This window comes from Nuphar pumila, chromosome 5 (assembly GCF_984573655.1).
Source record: "Nuphar pumila chromosome 5, dmNupPumi1.hap1.1, whole genome shotgun sequence".
In the NCBI taxonomy this organism is placed as follows: domain Eukaryota; kingdom Viridiplantae; phylum Streptophyta; class Magnoliopsida; order Nymphaeales; family Nymphaeaceae; genus Nuphar; species Nuphar pumila.
This window is the reverse complement of record NC_143253.1, coordinates 40,920,444-40,941,117: the sequence shown is the minus strand read 5'-3', so window position 1 is coordinate 40,941,117 and position 20,674 is coordinate 40,920,444. Positions and strand designations below refer to the sequence as shown.

The 20,674-nt window shown below is 37.6% G+C and overlaps 1 protein-coding gene across 2 annotated transcripts in view; it reads right to left on the bottom strand.

The window, feature by feature from the left end:
* The window catches only part of LOC149837434 (alpha/beta-Hydrolases superfamily protein), a 33,057-nt gene extending 17,411 nt beyond the window's left edge, over window positions 1-15,646 (bottom strand). The window contains exons 1-7 of one of the 2 annotated variants that reach the window (XM_090006038.1): window positions 15,344-15,646; window positions 14,779-14,854; window positions 14,348-14,433; window positions 5,006-5,099; window positions 4,846-4,922; window positions 3,913-4,040; window positions 2,079-2,150 (exon numbers count right to left, since the gene is read on the bottom strand). In XM_090006038.1, coding sequence (XP_089862164.1) covers window positions 2,079-2,150; window positions 3,913-4,040; window positions 4,846-4,922; window positions 5,006-5,099; window positions 14,348-14,433; window positions 14,779-14,854; window positions 15,344-15,574 — 764 coding nt within the window. In that variant the 5' untranslated portion in view covers window positions 15,575-15,646. The remainder of the gene's footprint in view (window positions 1-2,078; window positions 2,151-3,912; window positions 4,041-4,845; window positions 4,923-5,005; window positions 5,100-14,347; window positions 14,434-14,778; window positions 14,855-15,343) is intronic. The other variant, XM_090006039.1, reaches the window with a different exon arrangement.
* Between the last annotated feature and the right edge of the window lie 5,028 nt (window positions 15,647-20,674).

Genomic DNA, 20,674 nt, shown 5'->3' with positions numbered 1-20,674 from the left:
TAAATGTGTAAGCAATAGCCTGTGCACTAAAACGCGACAGCAAAGTAAATGACATAAAAGAAAGGACAAGGATCGCAAAACTGTATCCTTGAGTTAAAAACGTACATATATACATGTATGTATATATATTGCAGATTAAATGTTATATGCTTAATTTAGTTTGTTTATTGTCCTTTGCGTAACTTTTTCTTACCTCGGAGATTGTCAAATTTGTTGTCGGTTCCGAGCGTAGGTCTTTAAAGGATTATGCCTTGTTGTATGTGCCACGTTCGTTGCACCGATGGGGTGCGCTAAAGGTATTTGTCGTACTGCGAAAAAAAGAACAAAGAAAATTCATTTTCAAATTCATGCGTTGGTGCCGTAAGCACATCGCAGGGCCCGAACCTGATCCTGGTTCGGGCCGCCTGGCTGAGCCAGGTCCAGAATCGGGGTGAGCTGAGTTGGGACCAAGTGTTAGCCGGGCTCAACTCAGATGAGCACGACTGGCCGCAGACGGGAACCGAGCTCAACTCGATCGAGTCTGCCCAGCATGGTTGGGGCAAGCCACAACAGAGCCGGGCTCAGTTCCAGTTGCCGGAGGAAACAAAAAGCAAGGGGGTGGGCTTGGCAGTCAGGCCGAGCCTGACCCCTTTTTCCTGGACAACGCAGAGAACCAGGCTAGGCTCGATATGCTCCCTCAATTGGGCGAACCGAGTTGGGCTCGGTTCAGACCGAGTCGAGCTCTGCTTGTCCCTTCAGCTACAGTTGAAGGGACACAAGGAAAGGAGAGGGGGGGGGAGGGAGGGGCAAGAGGACCGCCTCTCCTGCCAACCGAGAGGAGGAAGGGAAGGAGGGTGCGCCCTCCTGCCAAAACGGAGAGAAGAGTGAGAAGAGGGCAGGAGGAGCCGTCCCTCCTGCCTACGCAAGCAAAGGAGCAGGAGGGTTACCCCTCCTACCTGCGTAAATGGAACGTAAGGGGCAGGAGGGTCGCCACCCTCCTGTCGGCGTTGTCCTGAAGAGAAGGGGAGGCAGGAGGGTCGACACCCTCCTACGGATGCCAAGAAAAGAGGCCGAAGGGTCGGTGCCAAATAGAGAGAGAGAGCAGGGAGGGGCGGTGCCCCTCCCCTGCTAAAAGGGGTCAGAGAGAGATCAATGAGGGAGAGAGACAAACCTGGGGCGTCAGGGGGAGGAGGGTTTGCGCCGGCGTGTGAAAGAGGGAGACGAGGGCTCAAGTGAGCTGTTGTGCGAGAGAGGGAGACGAGGGTATGTAGGGGGCTTGGGTCGTGCCTCGGCAAGAGGGAGGAGAGAGATTGGGAGGGCTCCGACGAGGTGGGGGGAGGTTTTAGCAGAGTGAGGGAGAAAACAGGAGGGTGGCCAGCAAGGGTGCGAGAGAAAATCCCGGCGGAAGGAGGGGGTCGTGCCGGCAAGAGGGGGCTTTGGGTCGAGCAGGGGAAGAATCGGGTGAGAGGGGATAGGTGTTGACCCGGATTCGGGTTGGATCTGATTGGATCCAAACACAATTTTTTTTTCAGGTTTTTACACTCTCCCTCTCCCTGGGTACGAAGAAGGAAAATGAGGAGGAGAAGAAGACGAAGGAGGAGCCAAGGAGGACCCCATCTCTCTCTCTCTCTTCTTTTTATGCTGCTGCTAAGGGTCGGAAGGGGGAGAGTTTCGACCAAGATGGACCAAAATCCATTTTGGACAAATATAATCTTAGGCGCGGTCAACCCGCACCCAGGGTCGTTTTGCCACACCCGTATCGCATCGACGTGGGTGTGACGGCCCTTTTGCTGAGTCCATGTGACATAGTTAAGAACATATTTAATGTTAACATTTTTAAAATAGTGCACCACTTAGTTTAAATACCAAAAAGGCAGACCGTAACTTTAGCAACAAGACAGTATATGGAAAACCCCACGAAACATAGAAATTAAAGATATATTATATAGCTAATAAGGAATCTTTAATCAAAATGCATTGCTTCTCAAACACACAAGTCTGCCCAATCAAATTAAACCATACCTATAAAAGTTAAACTGAATGCAATAGTGAATATTCAAAACTTCATGAATGTTAAATCATAGGTTATAGATGCATACGCACTGCCAGCTTCAATAAATCGTTCAGCCATAACAGCATCTTGGCAAGTAAATTCACCAAGGAGAGGAAACCTGAAATTAATTCCAAAAGTTAAATTCCTGCTTAAAGAATAGACTGCTACTCATCATATAAGGCCAAAATTAATACAAAAAACAAATTCATACGAACCAAAATCAACATTTGGAAGATTTGGAACCAATAACAGGGTTTCTTTCAAGCAGTTCTAGAATGGCCAACCAAGGGAAAAAGGAGCCTCTCATGAATAGTATGATATTTAGTTTGTCATTTAAGGATAACAGTCATTAAGTCATTCTAAGAATAAAACTTTTTCTTTAAAAAAACTTAAGGTGTTAACAAACAAAAAATGAAAAGGCATTTGATACTAAAACACAAAATCCTTGGAAAGACTAAAAGGAATAAGAAATCTCCCACTAAAAAGGGATATCGATAGCATAAAATGACTTGATCAAGTCAACTTCATACTCAATAAAATAGAGAAGCAGCTTATATGGAACATGTTAAACATCCATCACTGATTAACAACCAAACAGGCAGTTTTTAGCTTTCCAAAGAACCTTTATATGCACACACACACAGGCACTCACACACACACACACACACACACACACACACACAGGCACACAAGCGTGCACACATACACATGCATAGTATATATGCATGAGTTCCAGCATTTTATCTTATTAAGTATTCAAATTGTTCAGTTAAAAATCAAACATCACTCCTATTAGATCAATTAAGTCAATATTCCATAGCACCTCTCAAACTGCCCAACTACTTAGTAACATATGACAGGCATGTCACGAGTAAAATCACCTTAAGCCAATTATGCAAACATTTTACCACATCTTACTTTCATAATAATGATGTTTTTTTTCTTACTTTGAGCTCCATGATCATTATTAAGTTCATGAGTTTTATAAATTATACCCAGCTTAAATTATGATTATCACACGATAAAACATTCACAGTTGAACTTGCTCTCTGCAATATGTTGTGAATGTTAACTATGCTAGTTGGCAATTGCACTTCCATGTGACAGAGATTACTTTGGAAACTTCAATGAGATACAATCCCCAGCTTTGTCAAAAATGTCTCCAATGTTCAAGTAATTTCATTGTATTTTTGCTGAGATTCTCGAAAATGATATCACAGTGATATCCCAAATTCCCAATCTTTCAAACTAAGTTTTGGTTTATGACAAGATTATCACAGCAGTATTAATAGATTATTTCATACTGTTCCAAAACTATAGAAGAAAATTGAATTCTTTTTTTTATTACTATGTTGAGACTCTTTCAAGATTTTCCATAAAAAACAAGCTTCCTAAGAAACGTTGAGATATTTGATTGTTGAGTTATTGTCAGAACTAATGTATGAAATAGGTATCCAATAAAAAAAAACAGACATAAGAAATACAGTACACCAAGAAACAGATTTCATAGTTCCCTATATGTGTGTGTGTGTGCATGCAAGTCAAGGCAATCTATAAGAATGTTAACTTTTCTTTTATAGCATATAACAAATATCAGGAGAAGGCAAATTCTAGATCCTAAAACATGCATATTTGATTCCAATAAATGACTTTACATGAAGTTTATGAACTGAGTACTATGCATTCAACCACATGAAATTTTTGTGTAAATAAAACAAATCATGCATGTTCAAGCTTCAGTATGGAAAAATCCCAATGCAAGATAATAGAAATAAAAGAAAGCTGAATTTCTGAATAGTGCCAAAATGAGAGAAAAACCATATACAAAATACCATAAGAGAGAAATCGCTATACATGTAAGAAAATAAAGTAAAACAGACCTCAACTTCTGAAATAATGATGGAATGGATGATGAGCTGGTCAATGGACTATTCAGAATTGCAAGACTTGAAATCCTACTTGAATTTTTTATAGCCCATGTCAGTCCAAACGAACCAACAAGAAAACCCTGCAAGAAAGAGGAGGAGATTTAATGAAATACCTGTGGAAGCTTTACCCAAAGGTATGTCACTTCATTTATAGATTGATAAAAAACATCACTAAGAGAGGCATTATAACAGTTATTATATGCATCACAAACAACTAGAGGACTTCAAAGAAAATTAGGACATTAAAATAATGCAATATGACTTCTTCAGCCATGGTTCATGCTTAGAAATTGAGCTTAGCATTTTCAGGAAAATTAAGATAGATAAATCTTGTATACAAAATCATTGTTTGGATAATTGATTTGGATAAGTTGCAAGTCACTGTTGTGGTTAGTCCTCTAGCCTTTTTTCCTTTTATGATGAGGAAACCTGACAGGGTGTCAGACCACTCTAGGTGCATTCGTACTCATTGTGGACCAGCACCTTCTTTGGCAGCAAAAATCCGAGTACTAGATCCCTTGCCCACTAGGAAGGTGCTCCCTTTCTCTTTATTGCGAAGGTGCATACATGGAGAATCAATCATGAGATGTCTGAGAGAACACCAACAAACATGCATCACTCTAACCATGTGAACGGGCCCATGGTGGGCATGGTTAGTTACTTAGATCCAACTAGTTGATCTAGAAAACTTTCCCTATCATAGAAATCTCTTCTTTCTTATTGTCATTCTTTTATCCTCATCTGTTTCTCTATTTTTTTTCTTAAACAATATACTGTTTTTGTTTTTGCTCTAATCTGTTACTACTGCACATATCTTGCACCATTTGAAAACATAATTTCCTTCAAAAGGAACACAATCACTGAAATCCAGAAAATAACCTTCACCTGAACTACGAGGATGAATGGAGATGTTACATTGAGTGCTTCTAGTATCTTGTTGAACTCTTCATGATAAGCATCTTCTGCATTTTATACACTAGCGTTTTAGAGTATCAGTGAAAACTTTTAGGATCATGCCAATGAACTTAGAGAATGGCATACATACCTGTGTATGAAAATCCATATCCAGGCTGGGGTTTATCACTGAAACCAAACCCAATCCAGTCAGGTGCAAAACAGTGGAAGCCAGCTTCTGCCATCTGTTCAGACAAATATTAAAAAATGTACTATAGTATTCAAAGCAAGCTCAAATATATGATGAACTTTAGAAAAAGATAAAAGATGAATCAATCTGAATTTCTACGAGCAAGATCCATACAATGTTGATATAAACACTTCATATATGCCTTCTATCTAAAGTGTATAAAATGTTAAAAATATGTCGTTCTAGAGAAGATTATTGTACTTCACATGATCTCATAAACAATATGCTTCTATTCTACAAAAAGTAGCTTGAAAATGACCATAAGGACTTTAAAATAAGCACATTGTTAGCCAAGTCACATATAAGGTAACAAATCTAAGAGCTCATCTAGATCACATTGTGACGGGCTTGTCCACAACTAGGTTAACTTACTAACTAGGTGATCATTTTTATGCAAAACCCCCCAAGAATAATGATGACCAATAAAAAAAGATGAAAGTGCAAACTTGTCAGACCAATTTCTATAGATTATATGTTTAATATGTGTACCCAATCAGGAAATAAGATATACAAACTGCAATGAAACATGTGTACATGCTGTTGTACCCTCAAAAAAGTTGATGTTCATGTGGGACAAACTGGCGTTGGGATCGAAAGAAGGCTCGGTCAGGAATCCAGGACTTGCAGCGGACGGGTACTCTAACCGCAGTCCGACAGACTCAAGTGGATCAAACCTGCAGGTTTTTTGCCTTGGGGCCTATGGTTTGGATGTCTTAGGGTCTACACCCTGATGAACACAGTGGAGGAAGAGGTCGAAGGTTCTTCGTTGTGGCAAACGAGGCAGTACGGGTGAAAATGAGAGAAATGAATAATCAGGTAGGTGCAGTTTGGGCTCAGCAAATGGTTCGGATATGGAACAGGTTTCAAAACATGTAGGACTTGGACTAGGGGTCCTAGGGAGGCCTAGAAACATGTATAAGGGTCTAGTATATGTGTTGGACAGTGGGCTAGGCTGCTAATGGTCCGGGGTTACCGGTTTAGGGAAATTGGGTAAATCAGGTACTCGGTAGGATGCGGTTTTGGGTTTCGAGTTCCGAAAAATAGGTAAATGCTTAGGGAAGGCTAAGGATAAGGTCTAGGGTCCTCTTACAGGCTTGTAATAGGTTGGAAAGATGTCTCCCATGATCTGGAACGTAGGAACACGATATGCAATGTAGCAACACCGGATTGCCCAGTGGGAAGCAAGTTCGCATGACCTGGACACTGGAGGAGTTGTGACTCTCTGGGAGGGGTGACCGACCAACCCTTGGGGGTCTAGTCTTCAAGTGGATCAGAGGAAGATCAGATAGGGAAGAGGGGAAGAGAGGAGAGAGAGAGAAGAGAGAAAGATGCCTAGGGAGAGAGAGATGCCCAAAGAGAGAGAGAGAGAGAGAGGAGAACGACTACAGAGAGATAGGAAACTCAATTCATAAATTGCATACTTCAAAAGGGGACTCTAGGACTCTATTTATAGTGTCCAGCCTGGGTCTGGGTGTAAAATCCACAAATTTCTTGGAATTTTCAAAATGAATAAAAGAAGAATTTTTGTGAATTATTTAGTTAAATATCATTTTTCTGGCAAATTATTGGTCGATTAATTAGCAAATTCGTTATCAGTAATATTTTGGCATTTATTCAAGTTATTAGATGTTTAATCAGGGAATTTACGAGGTTTTTACAAGGTATTTTATGTTTTGGATCAATCCAAATGGATTTGGGTAGGGTTAGACATCCGAGAGTACGTGGTAGGATATGTCGTGGCAAGGCTCTTCTTCGCTTGCTGCTCCGTCCGACGATTCATCATCCAGCAATTCGTCTTCATCGAATTCAGACTCTACCACTTGAAAAATGTTGTAGCACTTGCATGTATGGCCTTTGAACCATTTTCATTGTCGTTGAAGCATAGGCCCTTCTTGATACATTCTTCATATTGTGCATGCATGATCGACTCTACTTTAGGGGCTGATGACACCCCCTTAGATGCACCCGACTTAGGCGATCCACCCAAAGAGCGAACGCAGGAATCAGTTAGCTGATTCAGTCTCCACAATGCTTAGTCACTTTTGCTTCCCATCGTGAAGCTTAACCACTCTATAGGCCTCTTTCGGGCTCCTAATGGTTGTAATTAGGACCTCAATACGAAGGTCCTCTCACAACCCACCAACATAAGACCCGAGCAAGGTCTCCTCATCAACGAGGGGCAAAAGTGTACAAAGATTTTCAAATTTCCAAGTTGCCTCATCGCTTGAGGTTTTGAGCTCCACATGGTAGTTAACCAACATTGTGTGCCCAAACCTCTAAAGGTAAGGGTACAGACTCACTTAAAGGGGAGTCTACTGCTAAGAGAAAATAACAAGTTTGGGTATGAGCCGAAACTTCATTCAATTCATGCCTAGCTATGAGTGTGGTGGTTAACTTAGCCCTTGCTGCAACATGCTTAGTTGTAATAAGGGTGGTTTTGGGTGTGGATGATGTAAATGATGAAGATGATGATGGCGATGACGATGATAATGGTGGCAAATCCCTAGAGGGTAACAAATGACCTCTTACCCTCAAATGAAAATGAGTACGTGTTTGTCCTACCATTATAAACAACTGACCTATTGAACTGCCAAGGTCGCCCTAAAATAAGGTGACTAGCGTCCATAGGAAGGACATTGCACTAGACTTGGTCAAAGTAAGAGTTTCAAACATAAAACTTTACTAGACTGGCAATCTACACGAACATCGACATTCTTTTGCAACCATGACATCTGGTAGGGTCTGAGATGTGCCCTAGTGTTCAACTTTAGTTTGGACACGACCTCTATTAATATGACATTCTCACAATATCCCGAATCGATGATAAACCAGAACACTTTGCCATCTATGGTACATGCCGACTCAAAAATATGGTGCCTAAGTCACCTATCACTCGGGTCCTGCCTAGGAGCTAAGCAAATCTTCCTAGTGACGAGGGTTTCACCTCTATCAGGTAACAATTGGGCTTCTACCTCCTCGACATCCTCTATCTCCATATCATATTGGGGCTCTATCTCAGGGTCAAAACTCAGCTCTTCTTCCTTACACCTCATCCACGAAGAGGGCATTGCTCCTGCACTCAGTGGACTTGTGCCCTATCTTCCCACAAGTATAGCACTTGATGGGGTTGCCAAAACTAACTAGCCTAGCCTGGGATGACCCTTGCGTGCCTTGACTCGGATTCATAGGCTGTGAACTAACATTTGGGTGCCTGTAAGGAGGCACAAACTTGCTAGCCTGTGTAGTGGGTGCACAACTAGTAGTCTTCACAAGCTGACTCACTCTACATAAGGCCTTTCTCTAGAAAGACTTCTCCCAATGCTTAGCTCGTTGATGAGCTTCAGATAAGGTCCAACACTCTACGATGTTCAGCATGTCTTGTAGTTGATAGTTGAGAACCCCTATATACTTAGACACTAATTGCTCTTCACTCTCTCTAATGTCATTCTTAGCAACTAGGTCATAAAATTCCTTAGTGTATTGATCTACGGACTTTGTATCATTTAAGGTTTTGGTACCCCTCTCATACAACTCTCTATGATAGTTATGTGGAAGTAACTGAGCTCTAAGCTTTTGTTCTATGTGTTCCCACAAGACTATGGGACCCCTACCTTGATGGGCTCGAGTCTACTTAAGCTGCCTCCACCATGTCGTAGCTCTACCCTTAAGCCTAAGGGCAACCAAACCAACTTTCTTATTTTTGGATATCTCCTTATACTCTAAGACCTCTTTGACTTCACCTAGCCAATCAAGGAACTCCTCAAGAATGCTAGAGCCACTAAACTCGGGGATTTCGAACTTGATTCTGACCTCCCAATTCGCTCTTCTAGGAGAGTCATGTGTCCTACTCGAATGAGTGCGAGTATGGGTGTCATACTCATTGTTAGATAAACTGATTTGCATCTTGGGATTCGTGTGATCCCTAAAAATGATTCATACCATTTCGCTCTGCTTAGTGCTCTGATTGCCTAATGAGCTCTAGGTCGTGCTCTCTATCTTGGTTCAACTTTTGAACCATTCTGGTCAACTCCTCTACTTGACGCCGCAAGTCCCGTTCTTCATGTCTATGGTCCCTAACGTCATTCACGTTGATGTAGTCACCACAACCACGACCTCCTTATCGCCAAGCCATGACGAACTACGCAAAGGATCTCTCTAAGGTGGGTGACACCTAGCCTAAGCTCTGATACCAATAATGGTATATATTTATATATTTGTTGTTTTGTGGCTGATTATAGTTATTTTTCCAGAAACCATTAAATCCGATTTTTCTTGCGTATTGAATCAAAAAATTGTTTAAGTTCAGATTTAGTTTTAAGTTGTAATTGCTTCTGCATTTGAATTTGACATTAGAAGCGCATTTACGAACTGATCCCCATAATCGGTTGCACCATAAACTCTCCTAAATATACCATGTGTATTCTTTGGATATGGGAAAACTCAAAAAGAATTCAAATGTTTTGATTTATAAAAGAAAAAAGTATATATATCAAGAAATGTTTATTTTTTGGAAAATGAAAGTTTCTTTCAAAATGTGCCTAAAAAGAACTTTGAGTATTCATTCTTACTTGAGTTATTACCTCAAAGTAGTGATGCCTCTTTATTTGAAAATGTTAGTAACGAATAGCCTCAACTCGATATTCAGGAAGGTGAGAATATTGAATCAGAAAACCTAGTATAATTCAATATAAAGACGTGAAAACGATAGACAACCAAGTGCTCTAGAAAATTATTCAACCTTAAAAACGCAACAGCTAGGAGTTAGAAGATCAGAATGGACCTCTAGATCCCCTGATAGATTTGTTTCATATGAATTTTTTTCTCCACAATATAGAGCTTGTTTAGCTAAAATCCTGTCCTATTTTGAACCTTCCACATATAAACAAGCAAAGGAATATCCTGAATGGATAAAAGCTATGAATGAAGAATTAGGGACACTCGATAAATCTAAGACTTGGAAAATATCTGATTTTTCTAGGGATAAGAAAACCATAGGTTGCAGATGGGCCGGTACAAGGCCGGGTTAATTGCCAAGGGTTAAGCACAAGAATACAAAATAGACTATGATAAAACATTTGTTCTTGTAGCTAGAATGACTTCAATTAGGACTATCATAGTTGTTGTTGCTAAAGGTTAGGCTATCTACCAAATGAATGTAAAAAATGTTTTTTTAAATGGAAACTTAAAAGAAGTTTATATGGATACACATCCTAGATACGAAGCTCCTCTTGGTAAGGTGCTTCGAATGAGAAAACCTCTTTATGGTTTATGATCATGCATAATTTCTGCATTTTAGATACATATTTTTATGCATGATCTGTTGAAAAAATGAAGTAAGAACCCATTCTTGTCAACGTTTTTTGAGAAACTGCTTTAAAATCGAAAATGAGAAAAAAATGTCATTTTCAAACGCACCCTGTGTGTTTTATAGTGTTTCAGGTAGTTTAGGAATTTCTAATTCGTGATTTAAGTTGTTTAGGAGTGCACACTTCTGAAAACACGTTTTTAGAAGTAGGGTTTTTAGAATTTTCAAAAACTTAGTTGGATTTTTTGAAAAATCGTGTTTCACCCAGAGTTACGGAAAGCGCCTAGGTAAGTGAGGAAGCGCGCTTCAGAAGCACAAAACGTCGCACTTCCAAAATGTGCGGGGAAGCACCATTTTTTAATAGGAAGCACGCTTCCCATCACGCTTCCCCCTCGCTTCCCCCATTTTTTCAATTTTTTGTTTATATTTTTTTCGCTTCCTAGGTCGCTTCTGAAACGATTCCTTATTCGCTCGTAAGTGGTCCCATGCTTCCCGCTTCCTAAAATTTTGAAAGTGCCTCGCTTCCTGTATTGCTTCCTGCTCTCGCTTCCTCAACTAGCAACCATGGTTTCACCCTAGATTTTGAGTATAAAACCAATTTTTTAGCAAAAGATGGGCGTCTTTTCTCTAGGGATTCACGCCCAGACTCTTCCTTCCTCTCTCTCTTCTCTCTTCTTCCTCCTTTTCAATCCTTGTTAGGTTTTCTTCCTCCTTTCTTTTGTCCTCTTCTTTTCTTTCCTACTTCTTGCCCTTGTCATCGCAGACTTCTTCTTGTCCCCATCGTCGGAGGCACGTGCATCCTGGAGAAAGATCACTTCTTCTTCTCAACCCCCTCCATCAGAAACGAACCGTGAAGTTTGTTTCTTCTCCCCCATCTCTTTATTAGATTAAAAAATAGTTTAGATTTATTATATTTTCTTATTCGTTAAATGCATAATATAGTTTAGTTTTCTGCATATATCGGTTATTGTGTGATTGTGTTATTTAGCATAAATTAGAAATTCAATTTTCAGCAATAATTAGATCATAGATTATCTTTTTGTTGTTCACCATATTGTTTTTGCGTTTGTTTAGTCTAGATCATGCATAGTGTGATAGCGTCAACAACAAGCACACCGATCTACGTGTATTCGTGTGTTCACAAAGTCTTTACTTGAGCGGCAGAAAGAAAACTACTTGTGTGATTTTCTGATCAAGCAGTTTTTTTTTGCTGCATCATAACGTGAACATCTCATTAGACGTGTGTGTCTGATTTGAGCCACACAAGCCACTGTGCCATCAATTTGGTCGATTGATTCAGGTTCACGAGTACTTGTCATCGTCGATCTACACTGAATAGTGTTTTTCAAGATTTAACGTTGTGATTGACTGTTCAAAAAACCACAGATCTCCAATCAGATCGGCAGACGATGGTCTGCCAGATAACCTATTCACATCGTGTAAAGCGTTGGGTTGAACCTCCAGATGCTTGCTTGTTCTACGTATCATTCATATATGTTGAACTGTGTATACCAGAATTCAACGTCAATCACACAATATCTGGTCTTGTTTGATTGACGCTGAATAATCTCCAAATCTGCATATTGTCATAAGGCATTGTGTGTTTTGAAACAAGCTCCCAAAGCTTGGTATGATAGATTTAGCAATGTCATGCTTAATATTGGTTTTTGATCCTGTGTGACTGACACGACTTTGTTTGTTAAGAATTATGATGCAGGTATTGTCATTCTGCTTCTCTATGTTGATGATATGATAATCACTGGAGGAGACAAACATGCAGTTCAACATATTAAAAACATTCTTAAAACTAGTTTTGAAATGACTGATTTGGGTTTTCTATAATATTTTCTAGGCATAGAAGTTGCTTATTCTCCTAGAAGGTATTTATTATCTCAACCTAAGTTTGTTTTTTATATTGTTTTCAGATCTGGTATATTAGATAACAAATGTCAAAATGAAAATTAATGATGGAGTGCCTCTAGATGATCCAACTCCTTATAGACAACTTATCAGAGATCTTTCTTACTTGACAATTACTAGACCTGATATAGCACACGTTGTACACATTGCTAGTTAATTTCAGCATATGCTCCTATATTTATTCACAAGGGAGTTGTTTTGTGTATTATTAGATATCTCAAAACTTCGATTTCTAGAAACCTGTTTATGCCTTTCTCATCTGCATTAGACTTACTTGCATATACAGATGCAGATTAGGGAGGTGATCATAATAATCGGCACTCAACCACTGGTTTTTGTATTTTCTTAGGTGAATCGTTGATCTCGTAGAGGTGCAAAAAGCCACAACAAGTCTCTCTCTCCTCAACTGAAGTCGAGTATCGGGCCATAGCTACTACCACAATGGATATGGTGTGGCTGAGAATATTATTGGCTGATATGGGGATAAAAAGTGCTATCTATATTGCCAACAACAATATCTTTCATGAAAGAGCGAAACACATCGAGATGGACTACCATTATATTTGAGAGGAATATCTTCAAAGAACCATTGATCTGCCCTATGTCACCTCTAAGTTCCAGCTGACGGACTTTTTTACTAAACCTTTATTTGCTCCTAGATTTCACTTCCTTTTAGACAAACTTTCGGTCATCATACCTTAAGTTTGAGGAGGAGTGTTAAATTATATATATATAGTATAATATATATGTATATGTACATATATACATATATATGTACTTTTAATATACATACTATATGTATATATCTTTTTTATAATATATATATATATTGAATATATAAAGGGGACAAGTCAAACTGATTTGACTTTTACCCCCAACGGCTAGTATTCTAGCTGTTGGAACCAAGTCAAATCAGTTTAACTTGCTCCCGTCTAGCCATTGGGAGCTCTCTCTCTCTCTCTCTCTCTCTCTCTCTCTCTCTCTCTTTTCCCTATTATGTACAGGGGTGTTCCTCTTTTGTTTTTCTATGTGTATTTTTACACACTTGTTCATTGAATAAAATATATTCTTTATATTGTGTGCTTTCTTGTGTGTGTCCCCTTTGTGGGATTTGTGAGTGTGTTCCTTATAGAACACTTTTGTGATTATCCACTCAAGTTGGTGGACTTATGGTTCATGATTGAAGAAACTTTAGAATCTTTACACAAGGCACTCTACCAACTTCACACACGCAGATTACAGGTATTGCTTGGGCATCATCCAACCACAACCCACAGATCTGCTCAATGTTGTCGGTATCGGTATCAGCCTTGAATTCTTTGGCCACCGATTCAACTTTATCGGTCGATACCGATACTCAACTGAATCGGTTCAGTATCGGCCAAACAATAATAATAATTTATTGTGTCAATCATACCGTGACATGTTAAAACTATTAAAATAATACTAAAAATCAATTTTTAGTATTTTTTATATTTATTAAAAAATAGCCGATTCAAGGGTGAGGCGTATCGATTTTATACTCACTGATACTGATAACATTGGATCTGCTCGCCTAAAGTCCTATCTGCTCATGCACGTTCCAAGGATGCAACCAGCTCTAATACCACTTATAAGATTTCTCCAGCATATCAAAATCCTTGGGATCTGTGCGCAATAGGGAAGAAGGGCGGCAGAGAGATGTGGACGACCAAGAGGGAGAAAGTCGTCCCTCAAGGTGGCATCCTCCTAGGGTTAGAGAGAGATCCTCATCTCTCTTGCCCTAGGCCAAATCTCTAGAGATTCAGAATGAGGGAAATCCAAGCAAATCCTTCATTAACTTGAAAATGAAATAAGCCAACATATTTATAGACTTCCTACCTAACTCGCTTCTTAAAGACAACAAACTCCCTCATCCCAAACAATGACAACAACCAGAAAACAAAAGCAACAACTATTATAGTGATCTGATCTGAATCCATAAACTCTGACCCGTAACATAAATTGCCATGTAAAATAACAAGAAACTCGAGCCAGACCTGAACCATAACCACTCGATAACTATAGGATTGAGTCGGAGCTCCATGAACAAAAACAATGGTGCCACGTGACCTTTCAGATGATCCTGCATTTCCAACACTTACTCAAATTACAACCATCATATCAAAAAGATGCTATAAATCAACCACAATCAACAATCAACAATGCTACCACAATGTACATTCATCATAAACATGTTAGAAATATAATTTTTTTTTATCAAAGAAAAGGTTGACATCAAATCAGACAGAAACGAAGATGTACGACCCTCAGAGCCATTATCCTTTCACTCAATCAGGTAAGATACATGGAAGAAAAGACTTCCTTGTCCACGTCACTACTTCAACAGTTCAGTGCTACTTACTCAGCTTCAATACCAAATACAACACATATTGCATTAAAAAACTCAAAAGAAAAATACTTTTTCTACCTGTCTCCCTTACGAACCATCTGAATTTCCCGGCTTTAACATATGAACCATAGTCGGTCCCTTTATCCTCTATTCTCTAGATTCACCAAAAACGAAACACCGAATCAGAAATACTGAGATACATAATTCCATCTCCAACTACAAAACCGTAATAAAAGTTGTAAGAGATCCACATAAAAGTCTACAAGCTGCACTGTTTTCTCAAACAGAAGAGATGGAAAAAGATAAAAATAAAAATTTCATACAGAACCATATTCGTTCTGCATTTCTCGAATTCACCCCAAAGAGAACAAAATTGACCAAACAAACCACGGCGGCAACAAGCCAACCACAGGGCAGATCCAGGAATTCCCGCCCTCTACGCTCCACCTTCTCTTTACGAAAAAAAGGAGACATTGCTTTTGCTAATTCTAATGGAAGGAGAGAAAATCACTCGAGACAAACTAGGGCGCGAACGAATTCGCACACAATTCCATCATTTTTGTCCCCCGATACGCAAGCAGGAAACCAGGCGAAGAGACGGGAAAAGAAGTAAGAACTCGTCGGTTGTGATTGAAAATCTCACGTAGAGCATCTGGCCGACGTTGCCGTCCTCGGCCGGCGTTTGGGGAAGCTGGATCGCTCCTCGACTAGAAGGGTTGTCGGTGACGAAGCCGAAGGGGTTGAAGGACTTGTTGGCCTCGTTCTCCTCAGCCGCTGAAACTACGTGGATTCTCTTCCCCCTACGGACCGGAAAACGGCTCCGATTGCCTGAAATCCACCGGAGAGACGCCGGAAGGGAGATCGTAAGAGCCATCGTGGGATCTGTCAGACGGGCTCTGCTCTGCTTCGGCGTCCAAGTTTTCCTCTTCGCCCAAGTGGAATTATATCCACGATTTTCTGTGAATTCTAATTTTCGAGTATTTTTGTGGCATGAAATATTTGTGCTTTATGATATGCAAACAGTTTGGATGATTGAAACTTGTGAAGGGAGGGAACCGCAAAAATGTAAGCGGGTCGGATTCGGTTCTCCTTACTGAACCGACCTAATCAGATAAGGATCCGGATTTGGAGTCCGATTCAAATCGAACAAACTATTACGGAATCCAAGATCTGGTTATCGGAGATAGCTATTTGCATATACTTTTGCCATGTAATAAGATAGTAATATTAATTAGATTCAAATCGTTGCAATGCAGAATTGGATTGGAATGCAAAAGACATAAAACCCAAAATTCGGATACAATTATTTATTGGGTATTTATCTTACCAAATTTAGCTAAACAGATTCGGATTCTGTCATATAGCCGAGCCAATCTGAACCGTTAATGTCCCTAGCAAGTTAAAGGGATAGCATTTGCTGCCCTCGTGGGTATTTAGCTTTTGTGAATCTATGGCAGTGATGTCTCACAAAATCAGGTATTAGTTTTCCGTGTAACTATTTTGAAGACATAGAAAGTCAACAAAGATTGACAGTCATTCAAAATAATGATTGATGTCGATTTCATGTTATGGGGTGGTGATCTTTACTTAATTGCCTACTTTTTTTATCGGACATGCCGAGACAATAAATGTCACCTCAACCAACAAGAAATATGGATTTTGGAATCGTTTTTCAAGAAGCAAATATTGAACAACGAAGTGGCTAGTGCATCAGATGATTATGATATTCGTGCATAGAATGTGGACTTATAAACAATATAAATGTGAAGAACATGCATATAAGTTTTATGAAATATAAATGTGAAGAACATGCATATAAGTTTTATGAAATAGATTTTTAAAAGATATTTTTGATAAAAATAATTTATGCAAGCTAGACACCAAATAATAAAAACTGGGTCGCACGTGTGGTGGAGTTCGTGTCGATCTTAGGGAATGGAAGAAACATTTTGTATTCCACAAAAAACTAATATATTCTTTATTGCTTTGAAAAAAATAAAAGAATTGATTAAATAAATGAGAGTATGGCCCTCTACGGAGGACTTAAACAAATAATAATAATTAAGTGACCTTATTACAAATCTAATGAATTAAATAAATTAAATAAACATCCTAAACTAAAAATAAAATAAAAGGGTCTTCAGTGCTTTGAGCTTCTAGTCCCTTTTTAATTTCACTGCTTCCGTCTGACCTCAGTTGAACCTGTAGGCTACTAGTATTTTATTCTTATTGTTCTTTTTATAGTTCTTTTAAGGGGCTCGAAGGGCCTTTTGATGAGACCTTTTGGGGACCTCAGAGGGCTCTTCGAGGGTACTTTTGAGGGCCTATCGCACGTTCAACCGCTTTCTTGCAAAACAAAAACAATACAACAAAAACTAGAAAAAAAAATCAAAGTTAGTTTAAAGGAAAATCACAAACACAAGAATCTAACTACTAAAAACAAACTAACTACATGTAACAAATATGAACAAACATATAATAAATTAAAACACAAAATAACAAAATAGCAAAACTAACTAAAAATCAAGAAACTAATTTATGCAACTAACTACAACTTAACTAAGAAATCAAGAAAATCAGCTAGCCGAAAAATCAAGAAAGAAATTAAAACTAATATAAATGACTAACTAATTAATTAATCTAGCATTAACAAATAACAAAAAAAATGAATTTTTAATTTAACAAACAAACAAGAACATTAACTAACAAACAATATTAACCTAATTGAAAGAATCAATAAAAAACTAGTTATTAAACAAAATATAATATTAATAACTAACTAACAAACAAATGTCAAATAACAAAACACGTACGAAATTCAAGATTGAACTAATCTAATTAGCAAACTTAAAAATAATATAATAACTAACCTAAGCTATTTGATCTAATTAATAACAATGAACAAAAGAAGCAAAAACAAGATTTGGCTACTATTATTTAACAACTAAATCTAATTTAATTAAATAGTAACTTAACAACTAATTAGCATTAACGTGAATTAAATAAAGCTATAGCGAATTAATGAATTAAAAGCTAAAATTAACCTACATCTTAAGCATTAAGATTAACTACACTAATTAAAGGCAACTCGATAATTGAAAGAAAGCATAACACGGCTAAAAAATATATTTTAATCTAATCTAAGCAATGAATTACAAACTTTTGGAATTAAACAAAATAGTTATCTAACTGATAAAAAAAAAGAAATTAAATCTATGTTCTTCGACTGAATAAAAAAATAAAAAATGTTAATCTACATTCTATCATTTTTTCCTAATCTAACAAAAACTAATTTATCACTAATAAAGGATCAAGTGCATGCATGAAACATTCAATAACTAACTTAATACTGAATTTAGATAAATAAAAATCAGATCTACTTGACGCAAATAAGAAAAAGATTTCAAAAACCTGCGAAAACCCTAATCGGCTAATAAAAAAATTAATTGATTAATCTAGTTAATACTTAATATTAAAAACATGATCTGGACTAAATCTAACTTAAATCTAACATAAACTAAATTAAAACTCACAAAAATATTAGAAAACTCTATGCTAAATCTATCGATTTAAATAAAATAATATTGTTCTACACAGAAATCAAGAAAATTGGCTAAACTAAACTATTTTATATTTTTTCTTTTTATATTTTTAGATAATAAAACTAAAACTAATTTAATCTAGATGTGATGAATATGCAATGATCAAATGAAATTACATGCAATGATATGATGTATGCTATGTAGAAATTAAAACTACGAAACTATGGAGAAACGGGGGAGAAGAAACATATTTTTCAATCTGTTTCCCAAGGAGGGGTTGAGAAAAAAAAAGTGGTCTTACTTTTGAACAACAAGTACCTTTGACGATGGGGGCAATGAGAAGCCGGTGATAGCAGAGATTAGAAACAAGACAAAACAAGACGGAAAGGAAGAACCGAAGGAGAAACTGGCCAAGAGTGAAACGGTGGAAGAAGAGAAGAGGGGGAGGGAGACATAGGCTTGTGTTTTCTCTGAAGGCAAAAACATGGGCTGCAGCTAAGAAAATAATATTTATACTAAAAATTTTAGGTTACATGATTTTTATGGAAGTCTGGATAATTTTCAAAAATTCTAAAAAGGGTCTTCCTCTAAAAACGTGTTTTTCAAAAAGAAATACTTCTAAACAAACTAAAATTAATTAATACCCTCCTAATCTAGTTAGACTACACATTAAAAAAATTAAAGCAACTAAAACTCTGAAAAATATAGGGAAGAGCTTGAAATATGTGATTTCTTCTTTATTTTTAATTTAAAGTAGTTTCTCAAAAACACTGATAAGAATGAGTTTTTAATGTAATTTTTCACTGGATCATGCATAGAATAGTATGAATAAAATGCAAAATATATGTTTGATCAAATTCCCTCAGGCGTATCGTTTGCTACCCCTTGAGCAAACTGACCCTGAACAACAAGCAAAAGACAAACTTATAAAGCAAAAACTCAACTCACTTTTGTAGGAATCAAGGTTGTATTTAGCGTATGCAACAAGCCCTTTGAACCCATAGGTTACTCCAATGGACAAGTAAGGTCTTGTGAGAGTTTGCAGTGATGTTACCCACAAACATATCAGTCATGTATGTATAAAAAATTCAATTCAAGAGGCATTAGGCAACTAAGGAGTTTGTTTTCACAAATATTTCATACCATTACACTTTCAAAATATATTTAAAGTCTTTCATATGCCACCACAGAGTAAAACTATTTCTTTTACTTTTTTAAGAAAAATCATAATCATTTATACTTTATTCTCAGAAAATCAAATATATACATGTCATTATTTACTTATCCTCACTTATATGTTTTCTACACAGTTTTTTTCAATACTTATTTCTAAGCAGTGAACTTTCTTTCTTTCTTTTTTCTACACTTTTACTTTCTTTTTGTTGAGCACTATTTCAAATTTTCAGTTTTTGTGACCTGTGTAACGAGCTTTGGGTTAGTGACTCCCATGCCATACGACCTTAGGGCACCAGATAACGACCTTAGGGCACCAGATACAAAGTATCCCTCAAACTTAATCGCTCAAGTCACTAGACCTTTAATTTTCATAGTTTTACGTATATCTTGCTTCTTATCATGTATAATGTCGCATCTATTAGACTCTCTATAAAGTCCATGTAACGGGCTTTCGAGCCTATGGCTCCCAAGCCAGATGGCTTTAGGGCACCAGGTGTAAACACCCCTCAGGCTCTACTTGCTCGAACTGAATATGCCATAAATATCAACTTAGACAAAGAAGTAACTTCCTTCATTATTATTTTCGACATAGGAATCAAATACTTCAACTTGTATCTGAGCCTATCTACTGGGAAATACGAAGAGATCAACCAACTAAACGTATGCGCTTTTTCACTTTTTGAGCTCTTATTTTCAATGTTGTTCATTTTCCTAATTTTTAAAAATAAATTGTGCATATTCATACTTGTGATTCAAAAATAAACTCTAATATGCACCTATCCTCATTTCTTTAAAGTTCACATAAATAACCTTTTTTTTTCTAAATTAGTGTAAAAAAAAATTTGTGGGGCTTAAAAATTCTCTAAAAATATTAGATTATGTAAAGCATTTATATAAGGTCAAACTCATTCCTTAAAAGCCCAATTTTTATGAGTTTTCATTCATATGCAAGTACAAAGATAGAAAAACTTTGGGTGTGCAAACTATACCTTCTCCCATTCTTAAATGACACTGCCCTCAGTGGCACTCCCCCCTACTTGCATGAAACTATATGAATGCACATAAGAAACAAAAGAAATATGAGGAAAGTAGTAGGATTCACCTGATCTGCACTATGGAATCTTACCTGATATTGCCATATACTAGCTTTGTAGAGATTCCACCTATCATCATTGTTTACCACTCATAAAAATGCACCAAATACAATGTATACATGATCTAACATTCATGCTTATGAACAAAGAAAATGACAGAAA